The sequence below is a fragment of the Sturnus vulgaris genome, chromosome 1, assembly GCF_052056855.1.
Source record: "Sturnus vulgaris isolate bStuVul1 chromosome 1, bStuVul1.hap1, whole genome shotgun sequence".
Taxonomy (NCBI): domain Eukaryota; kingdom Metazoa; phylum Chordata; class Aves; order Passeriformes; family Sturnidae; genus Sturnus; species Sturnus vulgaris.
The window spans coordinates 24,460,929-24,481,695 of record NC_142243.1 but is presented as its reverse complement, the minus strand read 5'-3'; the positions used below and the strand labels follow the sequence as shown (position 1 = coordinate 24,481,695).

At 44.4% G+C, this 20,767-nt stretch overlaps 1 protein-coding gene across 2 annotated transcripts; it reads left to right on the top strand.

The window, feature by feature from the left end:
- The first annotated feature begins 6,093 nt into the window (after nucleotides 1-6,093).
- LOC106864407 (serum paraoxonase/arylesterase 2) lies at nucleotides 6,094-20,538 on the top strand. 2 transcript variants are annotated; one of them, XM_014878511.2, is made up of 9 exons: nucleotides 6,094-6,218; nucleotides 9,941-10,011; nucleotides 14,503-14,558; nucleotides 15,409-15,574; nucleotides 16,681-16,807; nucleotides 17,608-17,808; nucleotides 18,244-18,325; nucleotides 18,836-18,964; nucleotides 19,873-20,538. In XM_014878511.2, exons 1-9 carry the CDS (start codon nucleotides 6,145-6,147, stop codon nucleotides 20,029-20,031), a joined length of 1,065 nt encoding a protein of 354 aa, XP_014733997.2. In that variant the 5' UTR covers nucleotides 6,094-6,144; the 3' UTR covers nucleotides 20,032-20,538. The 2 variants fall into 2 exon arrangements, with proteins under 2 accessions (XP_014733997.2, XP_088018009.1); XM_088161883.1 differs by lacking the exons at nucleotides 6,094-6,218; nucleotides 9,941-10,011 and adding an exon at nucleotides 13,879-13,979.
- Nucleotides 20,539-20,767: the final 229 nt, after the last annotated feature.

The window sequence follows — 20,767 nt, the reverse complement described above, 5'->3', positions numbered from 1 at the left end:
CTGTCTACCTGCTGGAGGGCTGCTGGAACCCAGGGTAGTCCAAGGAGATGAGGAGAAATAGTGTTTCTCTGTGTCAAGTGTACTCTCTAGCTCCACTTTGTTTTTCTTGTGATGATATTAGGTTGAAAAGACAAGGTCTTTCTCCTTCTAAAATGTACATCAGAGCCTTGTGAGATTCATGTACAACCTGCTCTTGAGCTGAGTTAGGTTGAGAGTGAGATGGATGTCTACATCTGACAGTGCTCTATAACATTCCATGGGTGCCTTCTCTCTTGGCCACTCATGTGACAAAAGCAGAGTGAAGAAGGGGGGGTGGAGGGAGTTGTTTGTGGATGCTACAAAGGCTCTGGCACTACCAAGGCCACTTTCTTTGCTCTTTGGCACATGCTTGCAGAGGAGAGGCTATGATGGTGCAGCTCTCAAGGATTTCAGTATGTGTTGGAATAGGTCCTACAGTATTTTTCACATTATCTGTTCATAGTTTATGCTTAAAAGAAAAGTCTAAAAGCTTATGATTCCATATGAAGTATATCTTTATATGGTTATGCTGCATTTCACTTTCTGCCCCAAAACACAACTATGTGCAACACATATATGTGATATATGCACCAATGCTCACACCAGTGTACCTAAGACTGCAAGAGTCTTTGGCAGTGGTTAATAATTGACAATGGATCAAATCTCAGCATTCAGGACATTGACTTCTTGGGTTTTCTATTTGCAAGTGCATGAAAGTAGTGCACATAGAGTGGGCTGAGAGTCAGAGCAATTGTTATGTATTGCCTGAGAGTCCTTCTGTACAGGGGAGTGATAATGACAGGAACATGTTCTCCTTTACTTGTCTTTGAAGTCAGGAGCCTCCTTGCTTTCATACACGGCTTTAATCTTTCAAAAGCCACATGGCTGTCTCCCTCAGCTGAATTATCAGTCACAGTGTTTGAGGAGCTTGCTGCCATGATAGCAGAATGTCACCTGCAAGACTGAAGGATTGCACTGCCAAGGCACACTACTGGCTCAGCATGCTTCTGGCTGAAAAAAAGACAGCATTATTTTCTTTTTGCTTGTGACAGGGCTGAACTGTGGCAGTGCAGTGAAAACCACCAGTACTGTCCTGCACACCCAGCACCCTGTCAGCACCAAAGGGCAGATTGCCTGAGAGGACCTCTCTGACTTTCGATTTAGCCTGGCATCTCTCCAGTTTAGCAATTCTGCCACCTATAAAATAATTAAAGCAGCTTGCTTTGACACTGCTTCCAGATGCAGCAACGAAAACTGCTGCATAAAGGCAGTAAAAAAGAGCTGGGCTAGGACACAGCCTTGCTTGAGGCTGTTTTTGATAGTGACATATTCTGACATTTTGTCATCACTAAGAACCTTTTCATTACCTCACAACATCATGAAAGAACCGGAATATACTCAGAAACTTATTTGGATACCCACATTTATTCAGATGCCTCTGAGATGCTCATGGCTTGCAATGCTGGAATCTTCAACCAGCTCTGCAAAGACCAGGTAGAGACTTTCATTCACTTTGAAGCAGGACAGGGCTAAAAGCCAGACTGTTCCTGCAAAAGCCTTTTCAGCACTCTTACCCTAAAATCTGCTGATGTCATTGTGGCAGGTATTTTTCTCAGCAGTTGAGAAAATCAATGTATCTTGGTGTCACTGCAGGAATGTTTTTACCTTTTGCATTGTAAAAGGTATACTATGCATCTGTCTTCTTGAATGCCTTGAGGTAGCAATCTCTTTATTAGGTGATAGTAGTGAACTCATGTTTTCTAACTGGCTGGTGACACTGTATTTATGTGCAGTGGTAGGGTGTGAGTAGGGACTTTGCCTTGCTCTGTGGCAACAGCCAAGATGCTGTAGGAATCTCTGCTCCTGGTTTTTGAATGGGGAGCCGAGAAGTGGCTTTTAACTCTAACAGGGCTAAAGAATGCAAGGTTTAAGATATTGCTGAGATATTTGAGCAGGCCATCTGCAATTTCCCTTTGATCAGCTAACAGGGTTAAAGTGGTTTTAAGCCACAGCATTTGTAGAGAATCTTGTCATTTCCATGATCTGCAGCTTTAGAAGCCTTTTCCCCCACCTTTCAGTTGGCAAACCATAGGCTTTGCTTGTGATTTCTGCCCAGTTTTGTGGGAGACAGCTTTCTTGCCTGCCAGTTTTTATTTTTACTTGAAGCTAGTTCAGCATCTGCATGTCAGCAGCAATCTGATGGATGTGGCCTTTACATTAACCCAGTTTTAAGATCTGAATTCAGCAAAACCAGTGACTTCAGTTTAAGATCCCATTAGACTCTCTTTGAACCTTTCCACACTGTGTTGACATCTTCTGCTTGTTTCTACAGTTAAACTATAGCAACGTCTTCCTTATCTTCACACCCACATGTCCTCTTCTGAATTTCATTCAGTATTTGTAGAGCAGCTCTGGGTCACTGAGCACTGCCTGACTCCTCAAGGGCTGTCAATCAGATCTGCCCTCAATGTCCTCCAGAGCTTGGGGCCCTCAGTGCCCTCCATGAACTGAAGGATCCACTTAATATTATCACACCTGCATTGTAGGCTTTTGTATTTAGTCAGATAGGCACCCCAAAAGTGCTCTAGAATCATATTCTGACATTTCATCTTTAGTGTAAATTCATTGTAAATATGTTGGCAACGCAGATATCGGTGGATTTACTTCAGATTAATATCACTATAACAGAGTAAAATCTGGATAAAAAGAGACGTTTGGCTTTTTAAAAGTTTGTTTAGTAAAACATATTGTGTTTCATTAATGACTCAAGAAGGATGCATTTTGAAATAGTTATGAAATTCAAATCTGTGTGTACATAGCTTTTGTATCTTACCTGTTAAAAAAGATGATGATATGAGATAGAGAAACACATGTAAAGGGCACATCTTTTACAAGTGAAAGATTTAAGACTTCAAAAAATTTTAGTAGAAAGATTTCTCTTTGCCTTCAGTAATTTAAATGCTCCCTTTTATTTTCTCAGTAAACTGTCTCATTTCCATCAGCCAGGAGAGACAGGGAGAGAGGAAGCCTAGGCATCTACAGATTGCTATTTGTCCTACTTCATGCCTGCTTTCCCAGATGGAATAAATCCACCCTTGGACTTGTTTACTGAGGGTTTCTTTTCTTTCACTGACTGGAGTCTAAATGACTTAATTAGCATAAGACTTTTCTTGTCTCCCTGCTCTGCTCACTTCCTCCACGACCAGGCTTGGTGCATATCCCTCTCCAGCTGATTATGTGCACACAACTCATTCCTGCTTTTAGTCATTATGCAATGTGGCAGGAGGTCACCCCCAGGTCTCTCCTGAGTGCCCCAAAGCAAAGGAGGATTTGCAACAGACCGAAAAGCAATCAAGAGTTTTCCAGCATTGCTGCAGCCACTCGGCCAGCCAGGGGTGCTGGTGAGGGGAAGCCAGAGTGGATGTGACAGTGCCAGTGGGCAGACCCCAGGCTGGCTGGGATGTGCTGAGGAGGGAGGCTGCTGAGAAGCCCAGAGTCTTCCTTCAGTCAAGGGTGACTTGATAAGCAGAGACTTCAAGGGAGATTCATTCCATCTGCCTTCAGGCATCTGCAGAGCAGATTTCTGCACTTGAATTAGTCACTGTAGGCTCTTTTCCAATGAATGCAGAGAAATGTCCAGTTCTTAGGAAAGATTTCGTGATCTATTTTAGGCACCTTTTATATGAATGGCTACCTCAAAGTAACTGTTTCCTGCCATGACCATAAAGGGTGCCTAGGTGGCTTGAGACCAGCAAAAAGTACAGTAAAAGCACAACTCACTTCATAGAAAGACAGGAAAGTACTTGAATGATAATTCTGTTAGGGATTACTAAAAAGGTAAACCTCATCATACTGAGCTAAAAAGAATTAAGAGCTAGGAAAGAAACTTGGGGGATTTATCCAGCTTGCCCACCATTTCCTTGCTCTTCCTAAGCCCATGCTTACTGCCTTTATTAGAAGTTGAGTTGAAGCCTTGATCTGACACAGTATGGCCACTTCTGCAATCTTATGACCAGTTCTGATGTCTTCATCTCCCCTGCAGACACTGATATTTTATCAGATTAATTGCTCCCACCCTGCCTCAAAATTGAGTTCTGGACAGTAAGCAGTATGTGCTTTTGCAAATTAAACTGCAGTGCAAATAAATAAATGAAAACTACTATGCTAGGAAAGTGGTCTTGGTATGAAACCTAAGATAAGAAACCAGAAGAATCTGGTTTTTTTGCTCATGGGTCAATCGACATGACAGCAGGTCTGTTTGTGACAGACAGGATATGCCTGGTCTCTTTGCCCAGTTAGGAAGGCTCATTGGAAGAGCTTTAAACTAGATTTGAAGGGGAAAGAGGATAAAACCTGTCTAGTTACAGATGAGCCTGGAGGCAGTACATCAATGTTTGATGGATGGTGTGCCAGCATGCTCTTTTATTCTGCTGCCTCAGTGGCAGGGGGATGGAGATGGATGGAGATCCACGTGGCAGCAGAGGTGCAGGTGTTATGGAGGTGTTAGAAATCACAGAAGTGTGTGAAAATGGTCATGCAGGACTTAGGGCTTCTAGCCTAACAATACTCCAAATCAAACGTATCTGCACCAATGCATGCAGCATGGACAACAAAAGGGAGGAGCAGGAATTCATTATGTAGCAAGAAAAACTATGATACAGTGCCATCATGGAAACAGGGTGGGGAGGCTGGCACAACCAGAGTATTGCAATGCAGTCCTGGCAGCCTGACTTCAGTGCCAGGGAAGGCCATGGAACAGATCATCTAGAGCGACATCAAATGGAATGTGCAGGACAAGCAGGGGATCAGGCCCAGCCACCACGGGCTTGGGAAAGGCAGATCCTGCTTGGCAAACCTGGTCTCTTCCTATGACAGGGTGACCTGCCTAGTGCATGAGGGAAAGGCTGTGGATGTGCCTACCTAGACTTTTAAAATCCTTTGACATCATTTCACACAGAATTCTCCTGGAGAAACTCCTCATGTTTTGGATGGGTATAGTCTCTACTGGGTGAAAAAACTATCTGGATGGCTGGACCCAGAGAGTAGTGGTGCATGGAGTTAAATCCAGCTGGTGGATGAGTGGTGTTCGCTGGGGCTCAGTATTTGGTCTAGTCCTGTTTAATATATTTATCTGGATGTAGAAATCTAGGACACCATCAGTAAGTTTGAGGCAACACCAAGCTGTGTGGGAGTGTTAATCTGCTGGAGGGCAGGAAAGCTCCGCAGCAGGATCTGGACAGACTGGATCCCCGGGCTGATGCCAATAGTATAAGGTTCAACAAGGGCCAACTACCAAATCCTGCACTTGAATCACAACCCCATGCATTCCTCCCAAAAAAACCTCATCTATCTATAATTTAAAAGTAATCAAGGACCAGAAAAGGGAAAAGGAGTATTCCAAAATCGAGGATGAAAGGTATTTTAGTGTCCCTCCTCTTCCCTGACACACTTGAAGTACTACTAAGTGTGGAGCATCTGCTTGGCCTCAAAGGCAAGGGTAGGGGCAAGAAGAGCAGAAAAGCCTTTTTAAGTGATGGCTCAGACGTTCAGAAAAGTGCAAAGGCATGTGTGCAGGTGAGGACATTCATTGTGCAGGGGAGGGAAAGATCTGCTGAGGGAGGTCTTTAACCTGCCAGATGTGTTCCTCCAAAAAGCAGAAAGCACAGAGAGGCCAGCACTGAAGTTGGTGCAGAAGCACATTGCTGTATGGAGGAACCTTGGAGCCCTGAAGTGGGTTCTGCAGCCCTTCTCCTGCACAGAGGATATTGGAAGGAGAGTGGCAGTGGAAGAAACATCATTGGGGGGGGGGTAAACTTTAGTACGAGTGTACACATAACAGCGTGTACATCCCGGCAGAGGTGCACAAGGAGTACCTGAACATTCTGCATCATGCCTAACTCTGACACACTTGTTTTTGTACAACGCATACATTTCTTTATAACGGAGCTGGAAGTTGTTCCCTCCCTTCCCCACGGGAGCAGCAGCAGGGAGCCTGCAGAGAGCCCAGCCTGGCGCGGTGCCGCGGGCACGGCCGGGCGGGGCGGGGGCGAGCGAGGCAGCGCCGGGCCCCGGGGGCGGGACGGGACGGGCCGGGCCGGGACGGGAGCGGCGGAGCCGGGAGCAGCCATGGGGAAGCTGCTGGCGGTGGCTCTCGTCGGGATAGCGGCAGCCTTGGCGGCGGAGCGGCTGCTGGCCTTTCGGTGGGTGAGCGGCCCTTCGGAGCTGCGGGTCCCGGCGGGGTGGGACAGAGGCGACCCCCGGGTGGGATCCCGCGGGGCTGAGCCGGGTCCCAGTGCGGGGCTGAGCCGGGTCCCAGTGCGGGGCTGAGCCGGGTCTCAGTGCGGGGCTCAGCCGGGTCCCAGTGCGGGACTGAGCCGGGTCCCAGTGCGGGACTCAGCCGGGTCCCAATGCGGGACTGAGCCGGGTCCCAATGCGGGACTCAGCCGGGTCCCAATGCGGGACTGAGCCGGGTCCCAATGCGGGACTGAGCCGGGTCCCAATGCGGGACTCAGCCGGGTCCCAGTGCGGGACTCAGCCGGGTCCCAGTGCGGGACTGAGCCGGGTCCCAGTGCGGGGCTCAGCCGGGTCCCAATGCGGGACTCAGCCGTCTCGCCCTCCCAGCGGGAAGACACCGCAACTCCCGGTCTCGGGCACAATTTAGCCAACACCTGCATCAGCGCAGTGTCAGCCGGAGGGAAAGGGTTCTTCATCATCATCGTCATTGCTGTCAGCGTTATCAAGGGAATCGTTTTTTTCAAAATGTAGGCGCTGTGATGCCCTTTACATCTGGTTTCAGCATAAACTGACTTCGGGACCATGTATGCAGCGGAAATGCACTTTGCACTGAGTGGATATAAAATCCTCCCCAGGATGATGTTGGAAGCAAGGGGGACAAAGGGAGAAGGTGCCCTGGGGATGTGCCAAAAGCACTGTCTGAATTTACCTGAGCTCCTGACTGACCAAACCCCAAACCACTTTGCCAGAAACTTGGATTATGTTCTACCAAAGCTGACCTCTGGATAACAGTAGCTCCTATGTAGATGTGGTTTTGTCTGATGCAGCACAGGCTTTGGTGATCCTAAGTTGTGACCTCACTTGTTGTGAGCTGGAATAACCAGCCACATCATGCTCCATTTCACATACCTCATGCCATGAGGTATGAATGTGGGCACTGGTCTTAGAGCAGCTTCTGTCCTGAAAGCTCCCAAATGTGTAACTCATGCTTTCAGGTCACAAAAGTGATGCTGAGTTACTTTATTGGAAGGTGACTAAGTCATTGTAATTTTGCTTATGTTCACAAGGACTCCAAATGTCTGATTTCAAAGCAATGGCATCCAGCTAATTGAACTTTGGGTAGATAGTAATTGTGTTCAATTACAGAACAAGAGCTTCACTGCCTGGACACTGGTACCTGGCATGGATGAGTTTGCCTGTTGCAGTAAATCCACCATGAGTGTTATTGGTGACAGCCACGGTGGTAACGGGGCCCTCCTGCCCTGGAGTTGCATAAACTGGGATAGCAGAAATGGAAGATACTCCCAGGCTTTAGTGGGGTGAGCCATTTCAAAGTGCTGTGAAGAGCAGGGGACTCCACCTCTCCTTCAAACTGAACAAATAGATGAAATGCTAGGAATCTGGTAAAGGAGAATCTCCGTGGAGAAAAAGGATTCCCCTGCCTCTGTAGCTCTTTGCAGGTTTTTCCTGTGTGTGCTGTGTTTCCTGCAAACTGCAATGTACCAGCAGTCTTAAGACAGTTGCCAAGTTTGGAAACACACAACTTCAGATCACAAAGTACTCTAAAAGTAATTTAACACAGTCTTGAGAGGAGGAACTGTGGGTGGTGTTAGCTCTTGCCAAGGGTCTCTTTTATTCATCTCCTACCCAAAGGGCAGGAATCCAACAAAGACTTTCTGCAGTTCATTCTGAATTTAAAAAGAAAGAAACAAACAAAAAAAAACCAACCCAGAATCAAACCCCGAAAGATTCATGATTGGTTAGTCTAGAGATGAGGAAATCTAAAAGAGAGAGAGGTCTTTGAATATACAATGGATTCCTTCTGAAGCAAAGGGAAGGCCTGTGGTCTATGAAGTAGGACAGCAGGTGGAGGACTGAAACTGGAAAGAGAAACTGTGACGGAAAAGGTGCTATGCACTGGGGTTGCACCAAGTAGCAAAAACTCTTGCTTTATTTGAAATTGCATCCTGCACATATTGCAGGTCCTCCATATTCCAGGCCGTTCTTAGTATGGCCAGTTAGTAATCGAGGCCATCTGGCTGCATGGCTGAGGCTGTCTGAGCTAGATAAACTGACACATTTTGGAAAAGCCTGTATATATGCTGCAGGCTTGTGACTGGTGTCCCTTTGAATTACTCTCATTCCAGCCCATGAAGTGTTTCCCTGGGAATGTTGTTGGGATATCATCATCCCTTGCTGGGTGCTGGCCGAGTTCCTGCTGTGCTTTGGCTCAGGGTGGTTTGCAGCCGGTCAGGGAGAAGCTGATGAAAGTAGGGAAGGGAAAAGCCCTAAGCAGGCAGCAGTGCAACTTCAGACAGGATCACCCTGAGCCACCCTCGAGGGCTTGGAGGGTTTGGCTGTGGCAGGATGCTGGTGGGTAAGGGGGCAGCTGATATCCCTCCTGTGCCATGTGTGGGCTGGGAGCCAGCGTGGTCCTGTCAGTTCTCCTGTGCTGGGAGAGAGGGCTTGGGAGGGTTTAACTTGGCTCCTTTCCCTTGCTGTCGTCTGCACTTTTTGCTGTTTTTCTTCTTTTCTTTTGGCCTTACATTAACAACCTGTGTCAGTGATACAGCACTGAAGCAATTTACAATTCATGTTTAAGTGATTAAAAAAAATGCAGGACTGACATACCATACAGTGCTCAACTGTATCACATATTTTTCATATCACTGACTGATAATGCTGCTTAGTTTATGTTTATGCCTAAAACTATAACATAAACATGGCAAAGTTTTGCTATGGGATCTTTGCATTCAGAATTTCCTGTGGTTGCAGCAATAACCTCAGCACATGCATATGGTAGTCATGCAAAGGAGTTACTACATTAGGTTAAATGCTTCCTTCTGGGCAGAAAAAAAGAGAAAGAAATATTCTAGCACACTAGAATACATAGAAATGCAACATATTTTCTTGTGTCACTGCAGAACAGCATGGTCAAGCCTCCCAGTTGTAATGTGTCGTTCATGCAGAGTTGCAAACAACTTGGAACGGAGGAAATGGAGAAATATGAATTTGTGTGCCTGTCTGTATCTGTTTGTCCAGTGAAGTATGGGCCAGAGGTGGAATTTCATGTGCATTCATTAATGAAATAAGCACTGATGAAGGGTAATGCTTGGGGTGGTTACCAGGAGTGAAGAGGAGGGGACAAGGTAATTGCTGGAAACCATCCTACCAAGTCCTGCTTGTTGTAAGGAAATGAGCACTCCTGCCTTGCAATAGTGCCATTGTTACCTTTGAAGTAGACAAAAATGAAGAAAGGGCAACTGCTGGTGGCCTGGTCACCAAAAGTAGGCAGTGGGTTGCAGCAGAAGATCACCTCTTCTCCTGTGAAATGTTGGTCCTAACTGCAGGGTGCTTGTATATTTAGGTATCTGAAAACTGAAGGAAGTGTGGTTATGTTATTTTATAATCTGAGCTGCAGTGGGTCATAAAAGCTTGTTGCTGAAGCTCATGAACAAAATGAAGTTTCTGAAGTTACTCAGTGCAGAAGAATCACTTAATCCTTGGTCATGTGTAACCATTGCAGTGATTTGGAGCAGTTGCTGCTGTTGGTTCTGGAGTTTGCTTATTCAGTATTTTACAGCTGATTTGTTGCTGCAATATGGCAGACAATAGAATTGAAAACTAGGAACGTTACCTGTTCCAAAACTGGCTGTGTGCTGTTTAACCCTGTCCTTTCCTCCTGCAGGAACAGACTCAATGCTTCCCGGGAAGTGGCCCCAGTGAGCCTCCCGAACTGCTGGCTCATTAAAGGGATCGGTACGTGCTTAAAATAACTGAGTGCTTTGCTTTTGTCCAAACTCCTTTTGTAATGGCTCCTTAAAGCCAGCTTCTCAGCCTGATCCCAAAAAACAAAGTGCTGATTTGACTTTCATTTGCTACTTGGACTTGGAAATAGGGAGAAACTGCAGGAAGAAAATGATGCTGAAAAACTAGTTTGGTATAAGTTGGTATTTAGTTTCTTTTCCTTTTTTTGGAAATTGAGTACCTTGCAAACACTTGCCCATTGCTAAGCCACTTAGGGAATGATTTGGCTTTTAGATGAGGGTGTGCTGGCTCTTCAGGCAGGTACCTACAGGAGGCTGTCAGCTGGTGACATCTTGGAGATGGGACATGCTGCAAGGGAGGGAGCTTTAGGGGAGGGCCACAGGCACATGGAGAAGGAGCAGCTGCTAAATGCCAGCCAGGTTGTCCCTCCTTGGTGCCACATTTTGGGGATATTTCGGGGCCGGCTGGTGCTGGTGGCGGGCGGGAGCTCGGCGTGGTTGTGCAATGCAGCGGTGCGGTTCCAAAGAGCCAGGGGTCATGTTTGTCATCTTAGTCTGGTTTGCAGAGAGGTTTAACAGAGTGGCTGAAATGTTGACTTTGTACTTTGGGCCATGTGTTTAGCACACAGCAGCATTTCTGTCTTGGTTTTTTTCTCTCTGTTTAGGATAACCAGTTTATGAAATGGATAGCTTTTTTGTGTCTCCTTTTCTCCCAAAAGAACTCAATGCAGGCTTGATGGCTAAGGATTTCCCCCTCCTTAGTACTTTGGAAGTGTCTTAAATTATATTGGATTTTTCATGTGTAAAAAGTCATTGGATGAACTTTTACAGCCTTGCCTTTGAGCTTGCTGAGTCAGTGAGTTGCTTTCATAAACCTAATTTCTTCCTTGTGTCAGGATTCAAACATCTTTATAAAGCCAAATTGCTGCTATGAATGAGTATACACAGAGTTCTTGTGCTTGAAAATAGGTACAGAAAAATTGCATTAAAAAGTATTTCCAAGTCTTCTAGATTAAGTTGTAATTTAGTCATACAAGCTTATGAATGATGCTTGTTTGATGGTGATTAATATAATTTCTGAGTAATTTTTTAAGCATATCACTATTGCAATCTTTATAAGACTTTTTTTGCAACATGATTATTCTGCTGAGGAAAGAAGAAAACTTGGAAAAGACAAATAGAATTGTGTTTCATTTCTGAACAGTATCTTGGTTTTTGCTCCTGACATTTACATGTGGATTAAGTTATTTCTGAGAGCCTATCTCTGCTTAGAGGCAGTGGATCCATTTACAGAGCTTCATTTCTGCTTCTTGCTGGCTCCTCTAATGCTGTCTCTTCACACAGAGAACTGTGTGAACAGAACACCTTGCCTTGCCTTTGCTCTGCAGTTTGCTGCTCATTAGTAAAATAAAAATGCCAAAAATCAGTTTAGCAGGTCCAGTGTGGCAGAAAGAGAAGTAACAAAGGATTGTGCAAACTCACACTGCTGTACTCACTAAGGTTGTTTGTGTGGGTGACTTTGTGTAAGGATGTCTTTGTACATGGACATCTTGGCCTCCTGAGCCTTTTTCCTTTAAAATGCTAGGATAAAGTTTAAAAAACAGTGTATCTTTATTTTAATATTTAAATCAGTCCTTCTGAACTCTTAAATGCTATGTAGGTCCCAGAGCTGGATCAGCTGGATCTGAGCAAAATAATTTTAAACTATCCGTTCTGTACATAGAAGAACAGACCTCTGGTATAGTCTGTGAATTATAAGTGATGGATCTATAGTAAGTGAAGCTAACAGAATACATGGAAGACTTCTCTGTTGGATCCTTTTCGCTCTGCACAGTTTAATCTTTTTTGTGTCTTTTAAAAGACTTTAATCCTTTAATCTATTCTGCTTTTCAAATATTGTGCAATATAAACACAGATGCAAACATTGAACAAACAAAAAATTGCAGTTTGTCCTAAGCCTCATTCATAAATATGTAGGAAAGGCTATATTTGCAGAATAAACACTAGCTTCTGACTTTTATTGGTGTCTCACCATGTTACTGGCTTATAACAAACTAACCATATCTCCTGTTCTAATTCCTAAAGTTCAAGAAGCTACTACAGAAGCTGCTAGAAATACTTGTATCTTGGAACAATTCGTGAGATGTGGGCAAAACAGTGTCACACTTTTGGACATTAAATCCAAGGTTTTTTCGTTAGATTCACCTGCAGAATACATCATACTAAGATAAATAAAGAACAGCAAAAAGCCAACATTTCTAAAGTAGGCAGCAGTTTTTCACACTATCTTCTAATTTTTCTTAAATGGCACCTCTTCAGGTAATCCCATCGACAAGCTGGGCTCAGTGATACAATTAAACAACATATATAAGTGACACCTAGGGAGTCAGTTCCTAAATCTCCTGGCTCATAGAGCACTTGCAGCAGCAGCACAGAGCCCTCCCAAAACAGGGCATGCAGGAGTCCCAGAGCTGTGTGTGTGCAGCCCCTCCTTGGTGGTGCTGGATCAGCAGGGCTGTGCTGAGTCAGCATATTCCACTGCTCTCCTGACACCACTGCCTTCCACACATTCCATGACCTGGCCATGGAGTGCCCAAAATGTGCTTTGCTGGGCAGTTTCTCTTGGAGCAGTTGGGTGCAGGGCTCTCAGAGCCCTCCTTCCACAGGAAACTTGCAGTTTTTAGTTCTCTGCTCCCAATTAGGCTGCTCATCTTTCTGCTTGGCAGCCTCACTGATTCAGTAGCGATAAATGATTATATCTCTGTTTATTCACTCACCACTGTGTGCTGCCAGTAAAAGCTGCCTGTCCAGCTCATGTCACCATGGCAATTGAGCCTCTCAGCATTTATTTATGCTATTATTCTCACAGCAATCCTGGGAAGTGGAGAATTGCCATAACCCCATTTTATAAATTAACCCAGACTTGAAGAGATTGGGGCAAAGGAAAGGAGTTTGTGGCTTAAACCAGAGAGTAAACTGAGCTGAGAAAAAAAACAAAACAAAACGAAAAAAAACCCCAAACAATTCAAAACTTTAATTGGAAAATACAGGCTCTAAATGTCTTTGGACAGATGAATGCAGATGTTGTCTCCTGCTTGAGTTAGTCAAAGTTCAGAACAAAACGCAGGGGTGGGATAACAGCTGACTACTCCCAAAATACATCTTCAGACTTTTTGCTCTTCAGAAGGCAGGGATGCTCTGCTTGTTGCTGTCGTGGAATGGATCTTGCTGAGGCTGAGGAGGAGCTGGCCCTGGGCAGAAGTAGGAATTTGTGCCACTGTATCTTCCCAGCGCTGAGGGAGGAACTTTCCTGGATGGGTGAATTTGGGGTTCAGGTTCCTCTCCACAGAGGCAGTCAGTGATCCCAGGATAAATTGCAGCCCAGCCAAACCAGTGCTTGGATCAATAGTAGTTGCTTAAAAGCAAAAAGCACCTGCTCAAATTTTCAGGTGCTTCCTTGGGAGGAGGTGTTGAGGTGCAAGGGATTGTGTGACCCATGCAGGCTCAGACGTGTGGCTGTGGCAAAGCAGGAGGAGGTGTGGAGGCATGGGACAAGCTGGGTGGAAAAACCTCGTGTTGATGGGTCTGATAAAGAAAACCTGCTGAATAATTTTCTTTAAGCAAATGCTCCTGAGTGGTTTCCCCTCATCATCTGGAAAGTGGCTTCTGAGGAATGCTGTTTTTGCTGGTGATTTGGAGATGAGAGGGGAGGCTTCTCAAGGGAGTGGTGGAAACATGGGATGGCAAATGGGCTTCAGCATTGGACTAAAAGCTCTTTGGAGAGTGCTTGATGAAAGCCTAAAATTGCTCTAGTGTTCTTACTAAAGGGTTTTTATTTTATCTTCCTTTCTTAGCAGGGAAAAATATTACAGGAGCTACAGGAATTGGCAATATTGGAAGTGATTACCTGTTGTTGAAAGTGAGGTCTAACTATGAAAGCCCTTAGCTGTTACAGATATGGTAGGTTCTCTGTCACTTGAGAGCTTTAACTAAATATTTGGCAATCCATCTTTGTGAAGTGTCCCAGCTTAAACAGGAGAATTGGTGTGCACAATTCCCACAGCTGCCTTATGCAATCCTGAGCCCTGAGTCACGGGTATGGTCCTGCCCTGGAAATCTCCATGCCCACATTAATTGCTTGCTGCAGAACACATTCCCAGGAGCTGGTGATTCATCCCACACCTGGTGATCCATCTCACAGCATCTAGGGGCACATGGAGCTGGGTAGGAGATTGCCTGGCCACTGCAAGGGCACCCCTAGGCTCCCAAAAGAGGCATACCCCAGTACTGTTTCCTAACCTGATGTGCTGTCTTCTGCTACCACTTTTAACACAGTGTGATCTTTTCCACCAAACTTCATCATTTGCATGGTCATATTAGAAAGGGTCATTCATGAGAGCTGGAATTGCACTTAATATGGAGTTTTTTCCAATGGGAAATACTTAATATCACCTGAAAACCCCTGTTTATCTCTGTTTTGCAGAAACTGGTTCAGAAGATATCGATATACTTCCCAATGGACTGGCTTTCATCAGCTCTGTAAGTTCCCATGCCACCTCCCCATGCTGGGCCTTGCCTGCTTCCTTCTCTGCAGAAGTCACAGGTGAAAACAGCAGGAAGGGCTCTTTTCTACAAGGCTGACTGGCTCCCAAAGAACAGTTTTGTGTTGGCTTAGCTGTCATTCCCCTCTGCTTGAGCAAGCATGCTTCTTGACACAGAAGTTGTGTTGGTGGCTCTGACACAGGTATCCTATCACACTGACTTACCTGGCCATATGACCTTGACTTTCTTTCATGCTACTTCACTGAAATGTTGAAATGTCAATCCTCTGCCATGTTAAGAAGATGTGTTCATTCCCTAACTTAAAAAAAAAAAAATCAAATTTTATGTATCAATTTTGCTGTTCCTGACTTTTTTAGCCTTTAGGAGATAGGTTTTCAACCTTTTCTTTGCAATTAGGATGGCTGGCGATTATTTTATAAAACAAAAGCTGATGTTCTCATCTGTGTGCTCCAGGGGCACCGAGGTGATGATAATGTTGTAAAATCCATGCCTGGAATTGTGAGCTGTTGCATTGCTGCTGCTGCTTCCCATGGCTTCTCCACGTGTGATGCAGTCAGTGATGCTGATCACTTTGTCCCCACGGTGTGGCAGTTTGCAGGCACACGAGGTGTGGCTGTGGTGCTTTGGGCACGGCTCCTTGTGCCCTACACGGCCAGGGGGAGCAGAGCCGTCCCCCAGCTCCCTCACCTCTCTGCAGGCTGAAGCAGAGGGACACACATCCTCTCGTGTGCTTGCAAGTCTCATCAAGGCCCCAGCTTCTTCAGCCCAGTGATGCTCTTGTTTACCTTTTATCCAGCAATTATTTTCTTATGTTTGGATTCAACAGGGCTTGAAATATCCAGGATTAAAGAGCTTTGCTCCAGATAAGCCAGGTGAAATATTTTTGATGGATTTGAATGAAGACAATCCCAGAGCAGTGGAGCTGAGAATCAGCCGAGGGTTTGATCTGGCATCGTTTAACCCTCATGGAATCAGCACCTATATAGACAGAGGTAAAGAGCTCGAGGTGGTGGCAAATATCAGCCTAGAGAGCACAATCAGGAATCCGTTTGCAGCCTTGCCCTTCACCCCCAATGGTTGTTCTTACTGGGAGACAAAAAGGTTTGGGGGGTTTTTTTACCTTTGTTGTGTTCTTTCTAAATGTCAGTTGCTAAAGGAAACACACTTGCACATGATTTCAGTCTGTCTGAAACAGAAAAGGTGACCTGGATATTAAAAGGAAAGAAAACATGGTAAAGGTTATAGTTGAAAACCACAGGAAATTGATTTTGTGTTTACATCTGTCTCACAGTGGGTTCAAGTGTTTTGAGGAGATACATCCTTCACCAACTAATAGTGCCCAGCATGGAAACTTTTGTGGCAAAACAGTAAATTATCAAATCTCTGTAAATTACCAGAAACTCTGTTACTCTTTGGCCAAGCCAAGTTTTCATCTCCAAGATATGTTCTCCTATGTCAGGCTCTGATTACCAATAAAGTGTCCTTTTCCCTGTCCTTTCACTGGGGGTTTTAGCAGAGCAATTAGAATTTTGCAAATATAAAGAGAACAATTGCTGCAGCTTGACCTGCATCCCCATACAGTCACCTTTAAGGGAAGGTGTTGGGGAAATCAGTGGTGGCGAATGTAGGGTCCTACCAGCAGGGCAGGGCAGGGCAGATGGGCTGCAGCCTTGCATAGAATGCAGGAAAGGGATGTTCCTTCCACTCTCCCAGGGGATGTGGTAGACAAACCCAAGAGCCCAAACTGCCTTGGCCACAAACCCTTCTTGCAGCTGACTGGGGCTGTTTCATGGATTGTAAAACCCAGTGGCTTGGGTATAAGGACGAGGTGGTAATTTCTTTCTTCCTTGGAAAAAATAGCAAAAATCTAGTAAACACAGCCATTCCCTGTAGAGCCAGCCTGGGAGAAAAGGAGCTGGAGATGTGGATCCAGTTCCAGAGGCATCTTGCAGAACATGGGTACTTGTCCCTCTGCAGAGCCAAGAGACAAATGCACCAAACTCAGCATGTGCTCTGTACTCGAGGCTGCCTCAGGCTGCGGGTGCTCAGCCACACAAACTGTTGCAGAGAATTCAGCTGTTTCCATTTCTTTTCCAAGATGACACCGTGTACCTCTTTGTTGTGAACCATCCCCACCAGAAGAGCACAGTAGAATTGTTTAAGTTTGTAGAAGATGACAATTCTCTTGTACACCTGAAAACCATTCGACATGACCTTCTGATAAGGTATTGGACTCAAATACAGTCTTCCCCCTGATCAGGCTGCATTGGTGAAATCTAATGTAGGATGATTTTTAAGTTTAGGCTATTATTAACATGTTTCCTCTTTAACCAGCACCCCTGTTTCTCTTATTGATTACTTCTTGTCTGTGAAATCAAAAGCAGTGTTTCTCCAATCTCTTCTCTAAATTAGATTTTTAAAAGTTGTATCACTAAATTAGTCTTAAGCACTGTGATTGATGCCAGTGAATTAGCTTGGCATCCATTTCTCCTATGTTCATGTAACCCATGCAGAAATGAGTCTCCAGATATTTTATTCTCTGGATTTCCTGCACTGTAAAAATAAACATACATTTAGCTTTTTCTGGTTTTCTTTTTTAAATACAAAATTTTTTTGGTCTGTCCTACTGCAATATGATTGTAAAATATACAGCCAGATTTATAAAGTTGTCATAACACCTACTTTTACTCTGTTTTCTACTTGAATGTAATGAAAAAGAAAATAATAATAGTAATAATAATAATAGTAATAAAAATTTTCATGTACTTACAGACAGGTAGCCAGATCTCTAACTCGTCCTGTTCAGGTCTCAGCACTGCACAGTCCTGGGTCGTAGAAAATAGAAGTAAAAAGAATCTAAATAATTTGATGACTATTTGAAGTACATCTATAATTGCAGCCTCTTTTTAGGTATTGACGACCATGTCCTGACTATATTCTGGGCAGTCCTAAAATGCTCCTTTATACCTCTCTTTGAATTTTTATTTTGTTTAATTTCTCCATATCTTTATTTCTTTTTTTTTAGTGTGAATGATATAGTTGCCATGGGACCAGACAGCTTCTATGCTACCAATGACCACTACTTCACTGACTTCCTCTTGATGTTCTTAGAAATGTTCTTGGGTTTAACCTGGTCAAATGTTGTTTACTACAGTCCAAAAGAAGTTAAAGAAGTAGCAGCTGGGTTTTATTCGGCCAATGGAATTAACATTTCACCTGATAGAAAGTAAGTTTGTCCTTACATTAGATTTGATTTGATCACACAGAAGTATCTGGAGATCCTAATTTGTGCACGTGGTAACTCTGTGGTCAGGTGTCTGAGCTGGTTCATGTAAGGGAAGATGCTCCCTGTGCAACACAAGTGTACAAGTGCTCTACAGTCTTGTATCTGTATGACTGAGTCAACCAGTCCTGTGGTGTGAACAGGTGATTTAAAAAAAAATAATTTGTAATTGTGACTTTGTGGTTCCAAGGCTTATTTCAGTGTTGTAATGGGAAAACTGGCACAGTGTGAAGCTACACTGGCACTTCAGCAGGTTGGCTTCAGTGCCCTATGGCCAGCTTGCAGTGTCTGTCTGTGTGTGGGCTTGCACAGGAGGAACTGCCTGGTTTTGGTGTCTGCTTACTCACATATATTGAGCTGCTTTTCTTTGTTTTGAAGGTACCTCTATGTTGCAGATATATTGGACCACAATATCTATGTCATGGAAAAACATGCTAACTGGAGTTTAACCCATGTGAAGGTAAGGTGCTGCTATTCTATAAAAAAAGAGGCAAAAGTGGATTTTGGGCAAAATAGGTTTGATGAATGCATGATATTTCAGCATGATCATCTGTAAAGTTCTGATCTGGGTGGCTCCTGCTGTGGGTTTGCAGAGGTGCCTGCACACCCCGTTACAGAGCTTCAGGTCTTCCACCGTCCCACCAGCAACCAGGGAGGAATCCTTGGGTGTGCTGTTGAGCTGTAGTGGAAGTCTGCCTCAGGCAGTGTGGATCAGAGCACTGAAAGCATCCACAGACGTGTAGGTGTGAATGAGCTGATGAGGGAAACTCAGAGCAGCAAGCAGGTTTCTCACAGCACAGGGGTGGGGATGATGCATACCAGTGGAAAAGAAAAACAGAAATGGCAGAAAAGTATTTCTTAAAAAAAAATCAGTCTAAGTTATGTCAGATGAGACAAGTCTGTTGGTTATGCTGTAATTTACTTCCACGATTTCTGATTTAACTTTTTGTTTTTCCTCTGTGTTGGATAGACCCTGCAGCTGGACACTCTGGTCGATAACTTGTCTATTGACCCTCGCACTGGAGACATCTGGACAGGGTGTCATCCCAATGGGATGAAGCTGTTCTACTATGATCCTGAAAATCTTCCTGCATCTGAGGTGCCTTTTGGGAGACATCACTGGTCTCTTGGCTATGTCTATGGCAGAAAGTTATTTTGTTCAAATTATGCTGGTATAAGTTAACTGCATTTCATAGAAAATGCCTGCCACAAAGTGCCTTTGTTAAAGCAAAGACCAAGCTGGCTTTTGCTTTCAAATGAGAGCCTGAACAGCATATACTCACTAACAAACATCTATTCAGATCCTTGGGCAACAACTAAGTAATTTCCAGCCAGTAGCTCAGCCACTTTGGACTCCTTAGGCTGCTTTCTGTGCAGCTGTGGACATGCACACAGATTCTGATGAACTGCAGTAATTACTGAGCCAGCATCTCTTGGTCAAACTAAACATAATTGACTGAGTACAAAGTGTGACCAGAAACGTGTCCACAGGCAGGATTAATCTGTGCAAGTGTAGTTCACCTGTAGGTTAGACTGTAATTCTTTCTATGAAATCAGTGAGGTACTGGCGTTGGAGTGATAGTGGCTACGAGTGCAGCTGGCTGCTGTCCATTTGATTTCAGCCTTGTCTGAAGCTCCCTGTAAGATATTTCTCAAAATTACCATGTTAAATAGCAATAGATTTATGATACTAGGCAGTTGTGTACTCTGTCTGGGAAAAACATGAAAATAAGAAGATACTAACAAATTCTTAGTCTGAAAAAAAATGTGCAGGTACCTAGTGGTGGGGATGACTGCCTTTCTTCCTTACAGATGTTGCACAACACCTTAAAAAAAATCAATGTTCATGGACCATGCTTCACTAAGGGCTCTCTCACAGGAATCATGGTTGCAATTGTCAGCAGCTGGTCATCCTAACTAGTTTAAGTTAACGTGCTGATGTTCCCCTATCCCTGGAGCATTGTCACCTGTGACCATTTCAGCAGATGTGTCCTCTCGCCCTGGCAGGTCCTGCGCATCCAGAACATCCTCTCGGAGGAGCCCGTGGTGACACGTGTCTACTCTGACAATGGCTCTGTGCTGCAGGGAAGCTCAGTGGCATCCATCTACGAGGGGAAACTGCTCATTGGCACAGTCTTCCACAGAGCTCTCTACTGTGATCTATAGCTCGTCACGGGCAGGACCTGCTGCTGTGGAAAGGATCTGATTCCTTGGGAACTCACTTAGTTCCTGCTAGATCTGCTAACAAGACTGTTCCAATAAAGGTTAACTGCAGTAATGGAAATGTATTTTAGCCTTCCTCTCCAAAATGAGACTTCTACACAATAGTAAAGGAAATGGAAGTGAAGGTGAGAAATTAGTTTATCTGTGTGATGGGGAGTACCCTATGTTGTTAACACAGGGTAAACTTGAAGTTCAGTTTCAGATTGCAGATGACTAAACTATCGGACACTGAACTATGTGCTGGCTGGATTTCTGGTTTGTTGTTTGGTTGTTTTTTTCCCTCATGGGAAAACTGATTTTGTAAATGAGAATTGCTGACTACCAGTGTGATGTACATTCTTGTCACGACCCCTGGGCCTTCCCAGGATCTGTACTGGGGGTTTTTCTTCCAAAGCTTCCTGTTGGCTTTCCCTAATGCTTCCAAAATAACTGGAAGGAGAATAAGTGTTATTTCAGTCTCATTCATTTCCCTTTCCCCCTTAAAGCTATTTCCTAATGTTACTTCAGTTTCATATTTTTTTTTTTAATCCAATGAGAAAAGAGTAGAGCATCACTTTGGAGAGGTTTCTTACTGAGTCTTTCAAATGAAGTTTAGAAAAGCTTTTTCTTTTCTCTTAAAGAGTGGGAAACATCGTCTGCACACCTTCAGCAGGAAGTGCATTAGCAATTCCTATTGTCT